Source organism: Cryptomeria japonica, chromosome 7 (genome assembly GCF_030272615.1).
Source record: "Cryptomeria japonica chromosome 7, Sugi_1.0, whole genome shotgun sequence".
In the NCBI taxonomy this organism is placed as follows: Eukaryota; Viridiplantae; Streptophyta; class Pinopsida; order Cupressales; family Cupressaceae; genus Cryptomeria; species Cryptomeria japonica.
In genome coordinates, this window is record NC_081411.1 from 53,270,722 (window position 1) to 53,293,059 (window position 22,338).

Sequence of the window (22,338 nt, forward strand, 5' to 3'; positions counted from 1 at the left end):
CTCTTGGCAAATTCCAACACTTGGGTCAGACTTTGGAAATTCCTTTCCTTGCTTCAAAAAATTTTACTTCTTGTCTTCGAAAATCTTCCTTCCTTGTCTTCGAAAATAACTGGTGATGATTTTCGTGTTATGCGGTTTTTTTGGTGGTGTAGTGTGTTGCGGTTGATCTTAGCATGATTTCCAGTGGAGTTGAGTGTTTGGGAATTTGAATTAGGTCCATGTTATGTCACGTAAATTATTGTATTGGTCCGTTGGTCGATCTTTGTATCGTGTGATGTAATTTTGTAATTGAGGGTTTAGCTGACCTTGCTATCAAGGTTGATGAATTGTATATATAGGTGTTATATTCATGTAATTTAAGTGTCGATGTTGTGTCTACATTATCAGAGAGGTTTATGTGCGAACAAGTGATTTATCCTTCGATTTTGTGATTGAGGAGAGATTGGTGTTGCAGAGCAGACATCTGTGCTTAATCGGAACTGTAATCGGGCATTTGGAGATGCTATTCTTTCAATTCATTTTGTTCAGATTGTAGTCCAAATCTTGATGTAAGTCAGTGAGACTTCCTTGAGGGTTGTAGCCTTCCGGGCCATTATATTTGAGCAGTGAGCTGTAGGCAGTGTGCCTGAATGCATGTGCATTCCCCATTGTAATATTTTTCACATACTACTGCAGAGTATCATCTTATTGTAGGTAGGCACCGGGATTTTTCCCTTAACCAGGTTTTCAACGTCAAAATCTTGGTGTTGTGTGTTGTATGTTGAAGGTTTGAAGCATAATCTTTTGAGTGTTGGACAGATGGTTGATAAAGGTTATGATCTACAATTCAAGGATGGAAAATGTAAGATCCTAAATGCCTCCGGTATAGAGACTGCATTTGGAACTAAGACTGAAGGTAACATTTTTCATTTGAATGCTGGTGAAAAAAGTTGTTTGATTGCTTAGATTGATTAGAGTTGGTTGTGGCATATGTGAATGTGTTATGTTAATTTTGATTCAATGATAAAGATCTGTTCTACACAATCTGTTAGAGATTTGCCTAAGATTGTTAAACTTGTTAATCCAGTATGTAAGGAATGTCAGTTGGGTAAGCAAATAGGAAACACTGTTGGTCATTTGGCTATCTCTGAGAGGGTTGGGGATGCCCTTGATGGCAAGGTAGGTTTTTGTAATGTTAAAAAATAAAATAAAATCAACAATGTCATCAATAGAGATTATTTAGATATATCATGATAGCATAATAACAAAAGTATAACATGAGAGCATTATAACAATAGCTATAAATGTATCATGAGAACACTATTACAACAATAATTTGAATTTATGATTTCATTGTTCAAACTTTAAATTCAACATCTCAAACTTAATTATTTTTGATATGATATTAGTGTCAGTTATTATTGTGAGTTGCAAAAGAGATTAAATGTGCATTTGTCATGATCTGTTAATGTGGTATTGCTTGAGAAGTGTGGGCAAACAATTTTTTCTGGAATGTGGTTTTGGCATGCAGGTGCAGGCTTTTGTAGACATCATCCAGCATCATTTTAATAGTCTCATGTTATATTGCTATTGTTATACTGTTGTCCATTAACATGTAGAAATTTGAGCATCTCTTGAAATGGTAATTGCATATTTAAACTAGTGAAGATGAAAGAATACATATAGGCAATTACAAAATGATGTTTCTAAATGAAACAATCGTGAACAAATGACTAAATTAGAAACAAACTAAAATTAACTAAAGACTAACTAATGACCATTAATAATATAATATATGTTATAATACCCTCCCTTAATGGTCATCCTATCAAGTACACCAAATCACCCCATAAATTTTGCAAACTTGTCCGGGCTCGAAGACTTGGTGAGAATGTTTGCAGTTTGGCCCACAATTGGAACATATTGCAAGACCACAGTGCCATCTTCAACAAGTTGTTGAGTGAAGTGACAATGAAGCTCTACATGTTTGGTTTGCTCATGGAAGATTGGATTCTTGGCAAGTTTCAACAACCCTTGATTGTCATAAAAAAAGTGTGAAGGCCCTGCTTGAGACATTTTCATGTCAGAAAGCATCCTTCGAATCCATACTGCCTCACATGCAGCCTTAACAATTCATTGATACTCTGCTTCTATTGAGGAAAGAGCTATTGCTTGCTACTTCTTACTGGTCCACATAACTGCACCCATACCAAGACCGAAGACATACCCAAAAATAGATTGTCATCAATAGAACTTACCCAATCTAAGTCCGTAAATCCAATCAGCTGAAGACTCTTGCTTTTGCTATATGAAATGCCAAAGTCAGGTGTCTCTTTCACATATCTTAGCACACGCTTCGCTGCAACCCAATGTTCTACTGTAGAAGCTGTCATGAAACGAGATATGTAGCTCACAACATAACTAAGATCAGGTCTAGTGGCTGTAAGATAGATGGGACTGCCAACTAGTTGTTTGTATGCTTACTCATTCACCATATGTGAATTTGGTTTGGTTGATAGTTTCAGCCTTTCTCCATAGGTGTAGATGAAGGTTTGCAATCTTGCATTGTGAACTTATCCAGCAAACTCTTGACATATATCAATTGAGAGATAAAAATGCTGCCAACTATTTGCCAAACCTCGATATTGAGACAATAGTGCAGAAGTCCCAAATCTGTCATATCAAATGCCTGACACAAGTTCTGTTTGATTTGCTCAAGCAAGTGTTCTCCAGTACTAGTAATGGTGATATCATCCACATAGATGACAAGAAAAATGATGTCATTTTTAACACTCTTGACATACAAATTGGGATTTGAAGGACTTCTCTGAAAGCCTTGTTCAACCAAGTATTGATCAATCTTAGTGTACCATGCCCTTGGGGCTTGTTTTAGGCCCTAAAGAGCCTTCACCTATCTATAGTCCTAGTGCTCTTTGCTTGCAACCTTGAATTCTTGAGGTTGCATCATGTAGACCTCTTCCTCCAAATCACTAGTGAGGAAGGCACTCTTTATGTCCATTTGATGAACTTTCCAATTAGGCTGTGCTGCAATGGCAAGAACTAGTTGGATGGTGCTCATCTTTGTTGTGGGAGCAAAGTTTTCCTCATAGTCAACTCATTTATGTGAGAAGCCTTTAGCCACCAACCGAGCTTTATATTTTGCAAGTGCCTCATTAGCTTTGTATTTCACTTTATAGACCCATTTGCAGCCGATGGGTTTCTTCCTTGGTGGAAGATCTAACATAACTCAAGTGTTATTCTTCAGAAGACTATGATGTTCAACTTCCATGGCCTTTTCCCATTCACCTTTTGCCTCTAAATAGTCTAGGGCTAAGAAACACTTTGAATGTTGGTCATAAGAGCAAAATTGACTATGTTCTTCTTCTTCTTGTTCTTGCCTCTAGAAGATCTACCCTCAACAAGCTCATCATCCCGAATATCACCAATAAGCTTTTCCCACCACTTAGGACGAAGAGCAGGACCATCTACTTCCAAATCAAGTGTATTAGTTGTATCAACATGACTTGGGTTGCCTGGAATAAAATCATTTGGATGTTGATCCAGGTTATCTTGAGGGAACTTTGGTGGTACAATATCATGCCTAGGAGATTGCACAACTTCGGGTTCAGAATCATCAGAATTCCTCCCTTTAGGTGGAGTTAATGGAGGCCTAACACTTATATTTGTTTTCTGCAGAGGCTGATCTTTAGGACACTGGATGGTAGAAGTGAGCTGAAAGGGCCCACTGTCTTCATCGAAACCCACATCTCTATTGAGTGTGAGATAGTCAATGTCCACATCAATCAGTCGATAGGCCTAATGATTGTCGCTGTAGTCTGTAAGCATCAACTTCTAACTCCTGGAATCCAATTTTGTTCTCTTGGCATTAGGTACCCAAATATATGTAGTCGAACCAAAAACCTTGAGGTGGCTGATTTTTGGTTTCTTCCCTAACCAAGTTTTCTTGGGAGTCATCTTCTTAACAACTTGTGTGGGAGATCGATTTTGAAAGTATACTGCAGTATGGACTGCTTCAGCCCAAATTTTCTTAGGCACATTCTTGTTTTCTATCACACATGGAGCCATCTTTGTTATGGTTCGGTTCCTCCGGTCGACAAGACCATTTTGCTGAGGGATACATGGTGTAGGAAGGTGACACTTGATACCGTGTTTAGCACATAAGTTTGTGAATTTAAAGGATTAAAATTCACCCCATTATCTGACCTAAGACTTATGATTTGATGTGCTGATTCTTTTTCAACTAATGCTTTAAACTTTTGAAATTCATTAAGCACATTTGATTTTGTTTTGAGAAAAAAACATTGAGATATTTCTACTAAAATCATCAACAAATAGAAAAAAATACCTAGCACCAGTGACTGTATTCATTGGTCCACAAACATTTGCATGAGCCAATTGCAATGCCTTGGATGCTCTCCAAGCTTGTCCATCGGAGAATGGAGTTCGATGCTGCTTCCTTGCTTGGTAAGCTTTGCATACACCATGTGTCTGTTGTTGAATTTGAGGAAGTCTTCGACTATATTCTCTCGAGCCAACTGTGAGATATATGATAGGTTGAGGTGTCCACATCGCTTATGCCAAAGAGTGTTTATGGAAGAACTCTTTGCAGCCATTGCAATCTCCAGAGACTTGCTAGTATCAATCAGGGTATACAATCCATGATCTTTGAGGCCAACAACAATTGTCTTCTTGGACTCCTTATCAACAATGTGGCACTTGTGTGCACTAGAGACGACATCCAACTTCGGACAATATCTCATCATCTGACTAACAAAAAGCAGATTGAGCTCCATGCCCGGAACATATTATATGTTGAGAAATATGAGATTCCTCCCACCAAATGTTATATGAATGTTGCCCTTGCCGATAACTGTATACTTTTCACCTCCTGCAAAGCTCACTGAATCAGAGCAAGTTGTGTACTTTGTGAACCATTTTCTTCTATGCGTGAAATGTCAAGAAGCTTTAGAATCAATGTATTAGGCAGATAATTTAACTTGGTCTGCTGGTCTTTTGACAATAAAAGTGTAAAAACTAAAAAGCAAACTCCTTTTGCTCGGTGTGTTTTGCAACATGGGCCTTTTGTTGAGACCCTCTTTGGTTGGATTGCTCATCAGCCAACCATTTTTTGCATTGCTTTTTCATGTGGCCAAGCTTACCACAAAAGTGACATGTGATAACCTTCTTGGAGCCACTCTTAGGTTGGCTTTGCCCTTTTGGTTGAAAGGACTTGCCTTTGCCTTTGTCCTTGGCTTTGTTTGTGAAGGCTTGCTATGTAGTGGATGATTCGTTGGTGCTCCCAAACTGTTGTTTACACTTTTCTTGTTGTAGAAGTTTGTTGTACGTTTCAGGAAACTTCAAGTCAACATTTGTGGATGTAATGTTGAGTGTTTCAATAAAGTGTTCGTATGAATGTGGTAAACTTTTGAGAGTGATAACCACCATGTCTTCTTCCTCCATCTTGTTACTAGTAGCTTCTAGTTGATTGCAAACATCCTTGATCTCATAAGATGTTCCTACAGAGACATCTTATGGTCCATCATGATGGAAAACAACATATTCTTCAAAAAAAATTCTTTGCTCGTCTGGCATTTCATGGAGATCCTTTAGATGCATCCAAATCTTTGAAGCTGTCTTGCCAAACGACACTTGTGGAAGCATGTCGTCTGTGATTGACAATTTGGTTAGCATCACCACTTCCCGATTGTGCTTATCGTACTTGTCCTGGACTTTTCCCGCCACCATGGGATGAGGAGTTGTACCTAGAACAACTTGGTCTAGACATCATTATTCAAATATTGTGAGCATTTGCTGTTTCCATGTGTTTTAATTTTTGCCGTTGAAGCATTGATTATTTTCCAACATAATGTTGGTCAACAATGCCATCCCTTCCACTTTTTGATGCACAAAAAACGAGGTAAAACAAATTGCAGCAGCTAAATATGATTTTTCTAGTAAAAAACAGTCAAAACCCTTGCATGAAGCATGAGGCATAGATCCAAGATGCTGGTTAGAAAAAAAGCCTTGATTTTTTTATAAAAAAATCAGTCAAAAAGAATAAAACCCTAGTTTGCAGAGATGAAATGCCCAGATCGTAGAGAGAGAATCCTAGGGCACAACTGATAGAAGGCAGCAAATTTTTTCAAAACTCTAGGTTGCAAGAAATTTGGAAATCGCCTAAAAACAGGTAAGAAATCCGATGCAGACCAAAACCTATCTGCAAGAACTCTAGTTGCAATCTGCAAACCCCGTTGTTGCTTAAAAATCACTCCCGTTGCGAAATAAAAACCAGGGAAAAACACCTCGATTTTTTTGACCTGTCATAGGAAAAACTAGAAGAGGCCGTGAAAAACCCCTAGTCCATCGTGTGGAATAAAGAAAATACTATATCTTACAGTTGGAAACACAAGCACATTGCAGGAAATATTCTTCCTGTTGTGATTTTAGGCACGTCGTAGGAAATGAAAACACCTTTGCACAGACTCATCGGGGGCACAAACTGAGCAAAACAACCATGATTTTTAGAAAGATAAATGCGGAAAACCCAAGGCATAAAGAACACATGATTTTAGAAAACGATTTGCGATTTAGCACATGCACAAAAAAATGCCTTAAAAATTCGACGCAATTCTAAGAAACCCTCAACTTCACAAGCCACAAAAAATTGATATTGTTGAAGAAGAAACGCGTGCCAAAAAAACGATCACACCAGATCTTGATTATAGCCTGTGATTTTTAACTTAAAAAATATTTAGAAAAAATCCATAGATTTCACAGATTAGACCCACGATTTTTTTATTTTTTAAAATCGACAAAAAACTTCTAAATAAATTTTAGAAAAAAATATTTAGGATCACACCACGAATTTTATTGTTAAAAATTTCGCCAAAAAACTAACAAGCTTTGATGCCATGAAATGGTAATTGCATATTTAAATTAATGAAGATGAAAGAATACATATAGGCAATTACAAAACGATGTTTCTAAACGAAACAATCATGAACAAACGACTAATTTAGAAACAAACTAAAACTAACTAAAGACTAACTAATGTCCATTAATAATTAGAGAAACGAGAATAGCCCAAAATCGCTGAGCTGGGCGATTTCCAAGTCGAGTCATGGTCACTGAGTCCAATGGGGTCCGGGTCAAAAAATCGCCCAAAATCGCTAAAAGTGAGGTTCATTTCATTCATTTGGCAAAATAGGAGGAGAAAGGTGAGTTGTGAGGAGAAACAATAGAAAAATAACACCCAACACCTGTATAAAATAATAAGTCTTTTGGCCTCGTGGGGCGCTGCCCCCAAACCCCCGTCATAAAATTGGGGGGAAATTGCGACGATAAAAGTAGGGAAATTTTAACCTCCGAGTCTGATTAGGCCCCAATTCCATATAACAACATATACTTTCATTTGGTGTATCAAGAGTTGGAAAGGAAGAGTTTGCATCTCATTTGATCATATGATGACATGGATTTTTTATTCCGTGAGTTTTGTAATATTGTATACATTTGACAATATTTATATATCTATGTTTGTTATTTCCTTCAACTTCAATTTGTGTTTATGCTTATGTGATTGATGTATATTTGTGTATGTAATCAAATTAGCTTCTATTTGATGATGTTATTGCGTCTTTAAGGTGTATTTAATAAAGGGTGCATGAAACAAGTTTTAAATCTTTAAAAATCTTTAAATTTCTTGAGTTTTTCATTTTGCCGAGTCTAGCCGAGTCCGAGTCGAGTTTTGACTCCCAAGTCCAAGTCCCGAGTCAAGTTGGCCTTGCCAAGTCCGAGTCCCGTTTCTTTGGTACCAGCACACCTTTAGTTTGTGACTTAAATAAAAAATTCATTTATAAGCATGTTTAATTTTTGCACCAATACAATTTTGTCACAACTGACTGACTATTTTCACCAGTTTATACCTCCCACTACCTTATAGAAAGGCCTGGGATTAGGTTTTGGAGATGAGGATGGCTCTTTGCCTATGTCTTGCATCTTAAACCAAGGAGATTTCTTGTCCATAGCCTAATCAGCAACCTCTGACAGGGCTTCTCCTTTGCAGGCATTTGCGTAAGGTTGAGAATTTTTACTGGTCTGGATAGAAGCCTTACCTTTAATATGAGTTATCCTAGCAACTCTGGTTACTGCATGGACCTCAGCTATGCTGCTGTCAGCCTGCATCAACACTAGGCTTGGGTTGCTTTGTTTCCCTTTCAAATATGTTTTTCCAATTTCCCTTTTTGTCATATCCAGCTTGATGTGTTCTTCTCAAGGGACCTATTGACACATGTAAAACACTATGCTTGGATTGCTTTGTTTTCCTCTCAAATATGTTTTTCAGGTTTCCTTTTAAACACATCTAAAGACATATCATACTGAAACAGCAACTGGATGTAGCTGAGGTGATTTATCAAACTGTATTGGGGTCATCTATAGCAGGTCTTAGCTTATGATGAAACATACTAAATAATTGGATCAACCAATTCTTTAATTAATTATGTTCATTTAACTGTAATTTTGCCATATACAATGCAGTGTGTAGACAAATGACAAAATATTTTAGAGCTCTGTATGTCATAAACAGAAACACCTCTTGGATAGAGTTTAACTGTCTTACTTAATAATCTCGCCACAGATGATTTAAATGTGAAATACATACCATTGATCTTGTGTTGCTAATCAATTTATTTCAGGTCGGATGAAGAGCCTGTTGATCCCAAACATGAAATTGAAGAATCTTGCAAGCCAAAGTGTGTGAAACCACTTCTTCAATATCAGGTATTTCATTTACTCACATGGATTTCAGTCATAGTTTTATTGTTCTTCTTGATGCAGGTGCTTTTAGTTTCTGATTGGATTTGACAACTTATTTCTGGATTGGAATGAACGTTAATTTGAAGCAAACATTTTGTGCTAAAAAAATGTTCTTGGATTTTTTTTTTGTTACACTCTTAGAAGTTAGAACAATGATTGTCAGGTAGAGTAAAAGATAGACAATTTGATACCCTTCTGAACTCCTTTTTGTTTTTATGCTTGAAGACTGATATGCTTTTTCTTTGTTTCCGTGGATATACATAGGATAAGATTTTACAGAATTAAGCTCAATGAAACAAATTTAGACAGATAATATTTTTCATCTGAAAATGCTTATTGAGAAAAAGAGGTGTCATGTTTGTCTGTACTACTGTGCGTAATATTTGGTGGAGTGGGTGCATGTTTGTTCTTTTATTGCTTCAATAAGGTTATTGCAAGAATTTAGATAACTTGCTTACAAGGTCTGCCAGATGTGTTCATGGGGATACTAACTGTTGTACTATCTAACCAACTTGAAGAATACCAAGAATCATGTAATTATAACCTAACCATACATGTTGTCGGTATACTGCATAGAACACCAATTATGTTGTCTCCTCATGGATGGTATCCTTGTACTGTTTGCTGCAGCCACACACCATGAATCAACAATTACAACTTTTACACTACCAGAACATATGCATGCCATCAGTGTAGCCACTAACACTAGCTTCTTCCTTACAGAAGCTAGTTCAAATGTGACACTATGCTTGATCACTTGCAGTACCTTGTCAGTTTCAAGGACACTACTTAGCTCACAGATTGTGCTACATTACTATAGTTCTGCCACAAGTGCACCTGCATCACTATTCATGTTTCTAGCAAACAGTCTTACATATGTGTCTGTGATTCTTCAAATGCCTTGTAGTTGCTGTCATAACATCACCACAGTTACATATATGATGTACTATAATATGTGCAACATCATTATCATATGTAAGTTACTATGCATTCTATGCTGCAACATTTGTAACATTTCCCAATCAAGTATATAGACAAACTCTGTAATGGCCCATTTTAGAATTTTCCTTAATTTTGCCTTAAATAAATATCCTTTATTCACAATAGGCTTACAAGTGTTATTATAATTTTGATATATATTTCGGCTTTAAAATTTAATAATATATTTCTGAAAATACAAACTTAATTTTGAATATCTGTTGTAATCGTTGTGCAGTTTGCAGCTATTTTATTTGTACAAATGTCTTGACATGTTCTTGCTAAGTTAGACGTTTTTGTCCACTAACTTGTCAAAAGAAATTAAGGGTTTTCATCCTTGTAGTAATGATCAGTGAGGGTTTTCGTCCTCAATATTACTGAATCGTTGATTCATACTCCATGAAGGAAACACAAATAATTATCTCTTGCTGAATTCCCCTATTTCCCCTTCATTTATCTTCTTATAAACCCCCTTATACTTAAATGGTCATAATGCTTCATATGCTGTCCCTTGAGTTTTATTTAATTATAATTTAAAATTTTGTTTTTCTGCTTTTAAAGGAATCGCAGGGGTAGGAATAAATCCCATGACCTTATTGTTATTCACCATATAATAATTTGAATTTTCTACTGCTGCCAAACATTATCAGCAGTTTATGATCAACAATGGGAAAAAACAAACAAAAATTGATCTCAAGTTTAGGCAGGGGCATCACAGTCCCCACAATGGCATCAAGTTTTTGTGGATGTGCCGTTGTGAAAAAACATCCAATAGGTCTTTAATCATTTGAGATGGAGATAATGTTATGGTGGGTTATAATTAAGTCGCCTTCATTCATATCATGTTGGAAGAGCTTTTAATTTACTGAATAGTGTTGGGTTTTCACTGTGAAGGTAACTGTAGTACACTTGCTTAATATATGGGTGAATGTTTGTAAGATTTCAGTTTGTTAATTTACTGAAAGTTTTGGGGTTTCATTGTGAAAGTAACTGTCATACACTTGATTAATACATGGGTGAAATATATGTAAAATTTCAGTCTGTTAATTTACTGAATAGGGTTGGAGTATCATTGTGAAGGTAATCGTCATGCACTTGCTTAATATATGGGTGAAATATTTTCAAGATTTCTGTCTGTTCTTTTTGTTTTTGATTAAGTAAAAATAGGTTTTAAGGGACCCGAAACCCGATTATAATACAAAAGATGAACATGAAAGAGACGAAACAAAACAGCTGCAAAAGACCAGCAAAAAAACCAGCAGCTAAGAAAAAGACAGCAAGAAACCAACAAGAAGTTGGCCCCAAACCCAGCATTACAAATTAATTGAAAACTTTAATAGATTCCTCAGCATTCTCAACCAAGAGTATCATCGCTTTGGCTGCTTCCCTCAGGTCGTTGCTTTCCTGTCTTAGCTGGTTATCTTTCGTTTTGGTCTCCATCCCAGTAGTGTTCTGCCTTGTTCTACACCTGGGAATCTGGTGGGTGGAGCTGGAAGTTGGTACTTCTTCAATGATTACCAGATTCTTATCCTGATTTTTCCTTTCCAGATGATCCACCAATGCAGTCATGTTCTGTGAAGAAACTTTTAGGACTTGGAGACTATGGTTCATGAAGCTTTTTAGAGTCTTCTCGGTACAGGCAACCCGGGTGTTGATGTTGTCTTTATCCTCCTCAGCCCGTTCTTTCAAAATTTTGATAACATCCTCCAGGTGTTTCAAATCTCCTTTGATCAAATCTTTTTCAAGCCAATCCTCCATCTCGATTTCCTCCTCAGCTTCACTGGTTTCTGTGTCATCATTCTTTTTCCTAGAGTTTGTATCCTTAATCAACTTATTAATCTTGTTTTCCAGATCCATTTGTTTACTTTGCATACTAGTAATGTTGTCAACAACCCATTTCTGGAAGTTGAAGGACTCCAGAGTACAGCTACGGGCGGTATTCAAGATAGTGTTCACAGAATCCCTACCCTGTTCAGTACCCACAGAGTTAGGATTGTCATCCTCCTTAGAATTCAGAGCAACATTCCTGCTGTCCGATCCCATAGGGTTAGAGTGTGGGTTTTCAGAGTTACCCCCTTCATCCTCTTCACCAATGTTCTCATCCTTTTCATACTCCATTTCAGTTTCAATATCCTTACCCTTTTCCTCCTCCACATCACAGTGCACCTCCGTTTCCACATTATCTATATCAACTCTCCTTTTTTTGTGGATAGGGGCATTAGGCTGATCCTCATCTGAATCCAAATCTTTGCAACTCTCAGAGATATGAGCATTAGTGATTAGGGGGTCATCTTTGGTAGCCCTAGCCTTGTCCTTCAGATGTTCATAAATGAGCAATATAAGCCCTTGATGGGCTATAGGGTAAGAGTTAGGCTTTTTAGCGTGGTCAGCAAGACTCTCATTCAGAGAGGACGCTAAATAAAAAGGCAGGGATATTTTAGCCCCATGACGGAAGTGGTTCAAAATTGCAAAGTGATAGTTATAGATTTTTGTAAATCTATCGTCAACAGTGAGAAACTCCATTAAAACCCTTAAAACTTTTTGCCAAAAGGCCTTTACCTACTGGGGAATGTAGTAGGAGATGTTGTCTTTCTTCATAATCTTGCCCTTCTCATCCTCCGATTTCGGGAAGTTTTTGAACGCTTCAGCTGCATACTTCCGGTCTCTATAGAATTTAGTGCCCTCCTTCTGAAGACCCGTGACCTTTGCGACTAGGTTCTCATCAATTTGCCATATCTCCTCGAGCAAGGTGACTTTGTTGTTACTCCAACCTCTGGCAAAACCATGTGACATAGAATTTCTGCTTCCGTGAAGCTTTTCCATATAGTTAGTAAAGCCATATCTGTGAAGCCTTCTCCAGAGTTTTCGTTCACTCTTCCAATTTTCGCATCTTGGGGGCTCGTTCCTGTTTAAGCTACCACCCATTTTGAGCTCCAGGTAGAAGTAACCACAACTATAATTCACAGTCCGCAGATGAAACCCCAAATACTTGTAAATTCTGGAGTTACAGAACAGAGACTCTTTCGTTGTTTTGAAACTTATGTTTATGGCTGCACAAACCTAGCATTTATTATTATAATCTTCCTCACTCATATGATCATGGAAATGATGCCAAAAAGCACTCATTAACTGACAGTTAATCCGCCCCCAAAATCTGTCTTTGGAATTCGTTCCCCTAAATATAGTCATGATTTTAACTTGACCCATTGATACGATCAAAATATAATTGCTCTTTAACCTCCCTTTTACAATGAATTTCTCCAATATATTTAACATCATTCTCTAAATTGACCCCTTCATTTGCTAAGAGATCCGCAACCTTATTGCCTTCTCTTAGAGTATGAGTTATGCTAATACTAACATAGTTATTTAACAAATATTTAGCACTTTTAACTAAGTTGGTAATATTCCAAGAGACAAAGCTAGTACCTTTGAGAGCTTGGATGATGTTTAAGGAATCCCTTTCGAGCCAGATTTTTTTGAATTTGAATCCCTGAGCAAGCTGGAAGCTTTTTAACATGGCCAGAGTTTCGGCCACATGATTATTTTGGACCCCAAAAGGAGAGGCAAAAGCTGCAATGCAGACTCCTTGAGCATTTCTGATAACTCCTCCACCACCAGACTTCCCAGGGTTGCCCTTAGCCGCCCCATCGAAATTCACCTTTATCCAATCATGATCAGGAAAGCGCCAAACAATATTATCTCTCCTATTCTTATAGTCAGATCTGCAAACTTTATGTATTAGATTCCATTCAATGAGGATATCTTTTTCCATATCATTCATATTAGTAACAAACCATTGCTTATTATTCTTGTGAGGAATATTGATGTTCTTTTTTATAGCCCTGCAGATTTTTTCAAAAACCACCTGAGAGTTACACTTAGCTTCCCTAAATATTCTGTTATTTCTTTCTTTCCTTCCAAATGTCCTAGCAAATCATGGGGAGGGTCAATGACCAAAGGTTCTTGATAAGCTGGCATTTGGTGGGGAAATTCCATTGCCAGATAATATCCTTGAAACTCTTGTTCATAACCCAATTAACTTTCCATTTCTCCCACATCTTACACCAAATTTCACAGGTAAAGGAGCAGTGAAAAAAGAGATGATCAACTGATTCTTCCTCTTTCTGGCATAGCTCGCATCTATTAGGGAATTTGAAACCTCTTCGGACCAAATTGTCAAGAGTAAGGGTACTATTATGAGAAGCAAGCCAAAAGAAAATATTGACTTTAGGGATCAGAATGCTGTTCCGAACTTTACTCCAAATGGGATTACTGGTCTGAGAAAAAGCGTTTTTGTAGGCAGAGGCAACCGTAAATTCACCTCTAGGATTACTTTTCCATAGAAAAACATCATCATAGTCTTTGTTAGGGGAAAAGGACAGCAGCTCCTTCTGGAGTAAGGAAAATCCAGAGTGAATAACATCAAGCCTCACCCATTTGTCCTCCTTCCAGTAGTCACACACCATAAGCCCAAACCTCCTTTTACATTCTTCAATAACTTGACTGTTGTCTTGATCATAAAGAGCTTCATTCTTCATCCAAGGGTCCTCCCAAAACCTTATTTTGTCGCCTTTTCCAAGGACCCATCCAGCTTCAGCTTTGGCCACTTTTATGGATTTGATAATACTATTCCAAATGAAGGATCCAACAGGAATGTCTTCAGAATTAAGGACCCCTTGAATTGGCTGATTCTGAATATATTTATCAAACCATATTTGATTCCAATCTTTCTTGGTATCATAAGCTCTCCATAATTGTTTTGCTAGAAGAGCTTTGTTAAAGGTTTTTAGAGCTTTAATCCCCAACCCTCCTTTGTTCTTTGGTCTACAAACTTTGTCCCAAGCAACCAAGGATATCCTCTTTTTTTCTTCAACTCTTGACCATAAAAATCTCTTCTGGATTCTTTCCAACGCTTAAGCAAATTTAGCCGGGATACCAAATAAGCTGAGGGCATAAACAGGGAGGTTCTGAAGTGTAGCTTGAAGGAGCTGCAATTTCCCAGCCTGAGATAAAATGGAACCTTTCCACCTAGCTAGTTTTTTGTTGAGTTTATCAATAAGCATGTTCCAAAAGGAATTTGGGGGATTTAAACCCAAGGGAAGACCCAGATAGGTGGAAGGGAGCATGTCCACCTTTCAACCAATAATTTTAGCAATTTTCTGTTGTCTTATGATCGGAGTATTCATGAAATATATAGCCGATTTGTCTCAATTGACTTGCTGACCAGTAGCCAAAGCATAGGAATTAAGAGTAGTTTTGAAGGCCTCAACCTCCCTAACAGAGGAATATCCCATGAAGATAGTATCATCAACAAACTGTTGATGAGAACAAAAAACATTAGCAGAGGAAGGTTGAAGGCCTTTGGTTTTACTCAATTTCAGATTGTTAATCAATCTGCTCATGCTCTCAGCCAAAATGGTGAAAAGAATAGGAGATATGGGATCTCCTTGTTTGAGCCCCCTTGACGATTTAAATAATTTTGTTGAAGATCCATTAATCAGAATAGAAAACATAGGAGTGGTGATCAGCTCTCTGATAATTTTGATTATCTTTTCATCAAATCCAAAAGCCTCCATGATTCTGAAAAGAACATGCCAATCCACTCTGTCATAAGCCTTCACCAGATCCAACGAAGCCTTCTTTTTTAGCAGCATTGAGGGAATGAATGTTCTTATGCACAAGAATGATAGAGTCCAATATCTGCCTGCCAGGAACAAAACCTTTCTGCTCCTTAGAGATGATGAAGGGGAGAACAGCCAAAATTCTAGTGGTCAAAACTTTGGATATGATCTTATAGAAAGAGTTACATAGACTTATTGGCCTAAATTTTCCCATAGAGTCTGCCCCAACAACTTTAGGGATTAGGGCAATAAACGTGGAGTTGAGTTCCTTAAGGTTTCTTCTAGATCCAAAAAATTCTTTGACCGCATTAACCGTGTCTTCTTCCACAATATGCCAGAATTCCTGGAAGAAAAACATAGGGAAGCCATCAGGACCCGGAGCTTTATCCCCTTGAAATGAAAAGACAGCTTTTTAATTTCTCCAGCAGACGGTATAACAGATGGGGCCTTATTCTGAATAGGATTAATGATCTTGGGATTGATATTAACCAAATTGTGTTGATGAGTATGATCAATGTCTTTGTTACTAGTGAGGAGCTGATTGAAGAAACTGGCAGCTTCATCTCTGATTTCATCCTTATTAAGAAGAGTTTTGTCCTCTACAATAAGTCTTGAAATTCTATTCGCAGCTTTATGTTTTAAAGAGGTCATGTGGAAAAATTTAGTGTTTCTGTCCCTAGCCTCTAGCCAGTTCGCCCTAGATCTCTGCCTCCAATAGATTTCTTCCCTAGAAATAATGTTGTGGAGTTTGACTAGAACATCGTCTTCCATGGCTTTGGAATACTTTTTATAGCCATCTTTCTGTATTGAATTTTGGATCTGAACCAGATCCTCCTTTAGCTTTTTCTTTGCATCAAAAATATCACCAAAGACCTTCTTGTTCCATATCTTAATGTTGACTTTGATATTTTAAAGTTTTTTGGCAACTTTATACATGGCAGTTCCATTCGCATCAGTATTCCACCAGTTGGCAATAGATTTTTCGAGATTAGGGTGGGAAATCCACATCTTTTCGAACCGAAAAGGGAAGCTCTGATTATTCTTAAAATTCTCAGCAACAAAAGAAATGGGATAATGGTCCGACCCAATTCTATTAATAACAGAAAGGGAGCATCTATGAGAAAGAATCCAATCATTAGTGACAAGGGATCTATCAAGTCTTACCTGAATGAGATATTCACCATCCCTTCGGTTAGACCATGTGTAGGATGCCCCATTGAGATCCATATCAATGAGAGCATTGTGATTGATAAAGTCCATCAGGTCAGATCTGCTGTCTGGTTGAGCTTGAGTACCCCCATATTTATCAATGTCTTGCAGAGGAGTATTTAAATCTCCCATCACAACTCAGCCGTTCGAAGGGAAAAAATTTTTTTTTTGCTGAATTTTATCCCAGAATTTGCTTCTAGCAGATTTGGAGTTAGGGGCATAGATATTAGTAGTAACACATTCCTTTTCATCATAGATGCTTTTAGCTTTCAGGGATAAAATATTGCCATCTTCATCAATCATTTCTCCACAGATGGTTTTCTTGTTCCAGAAAATTGCTACCCCTTCAGATGCTCCATTCGAGCTATTGCCACAAACTCCTCCATTTTTAAAGAAGTTTAATTTCTCCACTTTCTCTTTACTCATTTTGGTTTCCTGTACCAGAATAATATCCGGATTTTGATCTCAGGTTCCGTAATATACCCTGTTTATTGAGACCATTTAGGCCTCTGATATTCCAAGATATTACCTTCATTTGGAAGCCTGAGGGTAGGATTCCTTTATAGTTCGCTGCCTTCCATCAGCTATGTTTTGCTTGCTCTCCTGGTCCCTATGCCATTTCGTAGTTTTACGTCCCGATGGGGATTTTGAAGCACCAAAATCAGCCTTGGACTTGGTTCTGGTTTTCACCCCATTAAGGCCTCCTACCTTCTTAGTTTTTATTTTCTTTCCATTTCCTGTTATGTTCTCTTCTTGTTCCTTTCTAGGCTTATCTTGCATATTACTCCATAGTTCTCCTCTTTTCTGGGATGATGTGGGCGTATCAACTCCAATATTCTGGAACAACACATTAAAATTTACCTGAGGCGATCCAAACTTGTTGCTCCTTCCAAGTTTAATTTCATGTTCTTCAAATTCATCTAGGCTCTGTTCATCTATTTTTGATATAGAATCTTGAAAGACCTCATGAAGAGAGTCAGTGATATTCTCAATCTCACCATCTTCAATTGTCTCTTCACTGATTTCATTCTCCTTCTCGTGTCTATAGAGCCTCAAAGGTATTGACTGTTTTGATCTCAAACTCCCTGATTTCATTCGTATTCTTCTCCTTCATAGGGGGATTCTTAGGAAGGTCATTTCTATCTCCTTCTGATGGTTCTGATATATTGACAGAGCTTCCGCTTTTTCCTTCTAACTTGTTACCTTCTTTGTTATTATTCTTTTCTTTCCAAACCTGTTTGTGGATGTTTGTCATCACAGGTTTTTTAGGGTTGTTGGGGCAAGCCTTAGCCCAGTGACCAACTTTTTTGCAAGAAAAGCACACAAAGGTGAGTGATTCAAACTCTATTGATTGTTCCCATAATCCAAGTTTGGAACTTATATCAATAGTGCTAGGAAGGTCCATATTCTGCGAAATGTTGACACAGATTTGCGCATAAATTAATCTCTTGCGAGCTGCTGTTATTGGATCTATCGCAACAAGCTCCCCAAAGGAGTTAGTGATTCCTGAGAAAACATCCTCCACCTAGTATTCCAACGGCAACCCTGACAACTTTACCCAAACTGGAGTAGATTCAAAGAAAGAGTCATTGAGTTCCATGTTAGGAGACCATTTTCTAACAGATAAAGAAGATTTACCAAACATCCAGGGGCCACCACTTAATGTAGCTTCTATATCTTCCCCACAAGAGAATAAAAATACAAAAAAGCCTCTGGACAGGGCAGAGACATCAACCTGACCTTTCATTCTTCATTTTCTCTTAACAAAAGACCTAACATCCTCAATATTAGGTTGAGGTCCAACAAACTTCCCCACCAGAGAAAAAGCCATTAAAGAAATACTATGATCGATAACTAAATCAGGCATCTCAATAGCAAGTTTACTCGTTTTAATATATGATATATCTTTCACAAAGGGGAAAGACGATTGACCAGTCGGTTTTCCAGATGCTTTCCTTGCAAAAAGACTACTCCAAGGTTTGGAAACTTGCACCTCGATGTTTTCTGAGTCAACTTTCACCGCCTTTGGGCTCGATTCTTGGGAATCTTTCATCTTTTTGTGGTTAGGAGGAGGGTCCCGTAGCCGTGGGTCCCCATCCTGTCTTCCATCCACATCATCCATTGCTTGTCCTTGAGCTGTGGTGGATTCAGAACCAGAGGATCCAGCCTTGCTGTTCCCTCCATTTCCCGATTTCAAATTTCCCACTGCATTCGCCGTTCCCTCCATTTTTTTGTTAAGTTGCTGATTTGGGTGATTTTCTCCCGTCTGTTCTTTTTGTTGAGCCATTGCAGGAGGTTGCCTTATTTTTTGGCATACAATTCCAAGCCTTGTGTATACTAAATTGGTAAAATATTCAGATGGACAACAGACGTTTTTGAGAATTTTATTAGACCACCCTTTTGATATGGTGGTTCCTTATCCTCAAGTCTTTGAGTTCAATGTATTCTTATGAAATGTAAGGGAAATTTGATTTATTTGTGAAGAAATCAATCAAGACAGTCTCAAATTTGTTTGGTGCATGATAAGGGTCTGTAATTGCTATTAGTCCACCCATTTGTTGTGGCAGTTCCATGTTCTTAAGTCACCGATCTTAATGTATAATTATGAAATTTAATGTATATCTCAAGATAATTTGTCAAAAAGTCAGTTTTTGGTTTGAAAATTAGTTGGTAGTCGAACAGTTATTTATGAGAACTGTTTTGTATTGTATTCATGGTTTCTCCTGTTTGGGCTTAGAGGCACATTGTTTGGGCATCCAAACTAGTTAGGGTCCATTTAACTTTGGCCTAGAAAGTGTGATGTTTCAGATTTGGTAAAGAACATGCAAGATGGCTTCATAAAGGAACAGTGATCAGAATAAGTTGGATTAAAATAGTGATATATGTTGAAGGCATATTAAGATACAGTAACACAGAGACAGCAATCTGTATTGAAGTAATTAATATCCATATTCAGCGATCTCCTTAGCAATACTCCAGCGATTCAATTGAAGGATTGATAGAAGGCTGCAATTATCATTCATTTATATAGAAGCATATATTAAGAATAACATTAGTACCATTGAGTCTATCTTATTAAAAAGAAGATATTATACAGTGAAGGGAATAATAAGCAGCGATAACAATACTGTAATTAAAGTCAGTAACTACATCAAGCTACGATGTGCAAAACAAGAAATGACAGCGATCACTATTATCTATTCTCAAGCAGTGCTTATGAACAGTGACTAGAGAGTAAAAGTTTACAAGTAGCCACGATGAGGAATAAGTGCAGATTTAAGACATCAATCATGTTTCAAGAAGTAAATAGATTGCAGAAGAGGCATTTATATTTATGAAAACAAAGACAGTTATGTTTGATAGAGAGATGTATTAAGACAGTTATGGATGAATGAGGCCATTAGAAGATAATAAATTAGAATGGTTAAAGTCAGTAAAATAAAAGATAAGATAGCACAAAACAAAGTTTATTCCATGAAGAGGAGCAATGGACAAAGACAGTGTGATAAAGGATTCAGAAAGAGCAGTGACTTTATTAAGAAGACTTTTATAAACATATATATCAATTAATATCAGCAATTAAGTGGAAGATGAAGCTCTTGTATCAAAGGCAACGATTGTCTTTAGATTAGTTTTTGAAGAGAATTTAATACTGCTCAGAAAAGCAGCGATCCATAAATATGCAACAATTTATTAGTAAAGAATAGTGATAAGAAGTGGCAATTTGTTTGAGAAACAAAAGGAAGCAATAAGTCAAAATTAATAAACATTCATATATCATAATGACTGACTGAGTCAATAATCATTAACATATTGGTAAGACAGTATTTGCTTTCCAAATGATATGGTTCATTAAAGGAAATACGAGGATTTTTGTTAAAGAATGTTTTACCAGAAAGATGCGATTAAGAAGATTCGCCAAATGGTAACCTACGATTATTATACATGAAAAGGTGCAAAGTTTATCACATGAAAGAAAGTGATTAATATTCTTAAAGGCAGCTCTCTTCACATGAGGACAAATTGTTTTACTAAAAGACAAATTCTTTGTCTCATGCAATTTTGTCTTATTCAAAAAGTAACTTTTTTGTCTTATTCAAGGTCAAAAGGCAGCGCTTGAGATAAGAAAGTTTTGTCAGGTAATTAATATAATATGTCATTTAAGACAAGTCAGCAAAAAGGTACGATTTATTTGGATGAGTTATTAAATTTACGAAAGGAGGTGTCTCAAAGGAGGTGCGAAGATATAATTTGTAAGAAAAAGAATATATCTATTGTGAAGCATCGTCTCTCTTATAGGAGTCGTATTCTCTCAAAGAAGATATAAATACAATAAGAATATGAGATGGGAAGAAGTGTGTGAATGAAATACAGAATGCTAAGAAAATAATCGTGGAAAAAGAAGATGCTGCTGTGTATGTATTAAAGACATTTTTTAATATACACACAAATACCAAAAATCTGAAAGTACAGACTGAAGTGTGGTGGGTACGTGAATGTGCAAATAAAAAAAACAAGAAGTTCTTGAAAATACACCAAGGTGGTTTATTGAGGCAGTTTAAGCCAAAAAGGGATATATCAGAATTACCAGCAGAAATACATGAAGATCTAAATAAACATAAGGGGAATATATAAAGATGAATATGCAGATTTGAAACAGGTGGAAAAGCTAATGTTGTGAATATATTTCAGAAAAAAGTGTTGAGAATATGTTGTGTAAAAGTATACAGTGCTGAAGGAACAATTCTGTGAAGAATGTGAAGTATCTGAATAATAATATGAAGAGTGTGGTTTGTTCAAATAAGAGAAATGTCAGATGTACACAAAGGCAGATGCCTGAGTATATGTCTATATGACGGCAGATATAAAAGCATATTGAGTCTAAGATAAGGTACAGATTTATGATCAGATTTGTGAAGACCTGTGGAAGAAGGTTTCATGTAGAGATTGAAGGAGGATATACACTCAGATCTGTGGAGAGGAATAGTATCCATCATCAGTTGGAGAAGCAACATAAAAATGAAAAATCAGATTTATGTGAAGTGGGTTGGTGCTCACAAAATTCAAATTTGAGAGTTGGTGCTTGTTGGCATGTGTCATTGATGTCAACTAGATTCATTTAGTCTCATCCTTTCAGATTTCAGTCAGCCTTATACATACAGATGGTATTAACAGTAATATACATCCTTGAAATGCGTTATACTATTTGCTGCTAAATATTGGATTGCAGAAATAAATGCAGATATATATTAACTTATAAGACCTGTACGTGATTAATGAGATTGAAGTATTTTATGTATTTGTTCTCTGTGTTGGGTTTGAACTTCTCTTCCCACAAGCAAATTTGGAATATACATATATACACTTGTTTGTAATCAACTTATTGGTGTCTGAACTAAGCCTGTGTATCAGAGAAATGAATAATCAGATATCTGCATCATATTAAAATAAGTCTTATGGTTGGTTACAACTGAAGCAGTTATAACTTCTTCATTTGTTGAGATTAAGTAATCTATTTGTTAGTGGGACATTTATAACTGGCCACCGATTTGTGAAGGTTATGTTTGATGGAACATTTATTTTTGTTTTTGAGTCTTGCCTTTCATCGATATAGACTTTTATAAAAAGAAGACATCATAATGAAAAGAAACATGATGGAATAGAAGTTGGGACAGTTGACAGTTGTCAGTTATAGTTGGTTGCAACTTATCAG

At 36.9% G+C, this 22,338-nt stretch overlaps 1 protein-coding gene across 1 annotated transcript in view; it reads left to right on the plus strand.

Moving 5' to 3' along the window:
- The window catches only part of LOC131041721 (cytochrome b-c1 complex subunit 6-1, mitochondrial), a 43,967-nt gene that overhangs the window by 14,870 nt on the left and 6,759 nt on the right, over positions 1-22,338 (plus strand). The window contains exon 2 of the mRNA XM_057974910.1: positions 8,694-8,778. Within this exon, the coding sequence (XP_057830893.1) occupies positions 8,694-8,778 (85 nt within the window). The remainder of the gene's footprint in view (positions 1-8,693; positions 8,779-22,338) is intronic.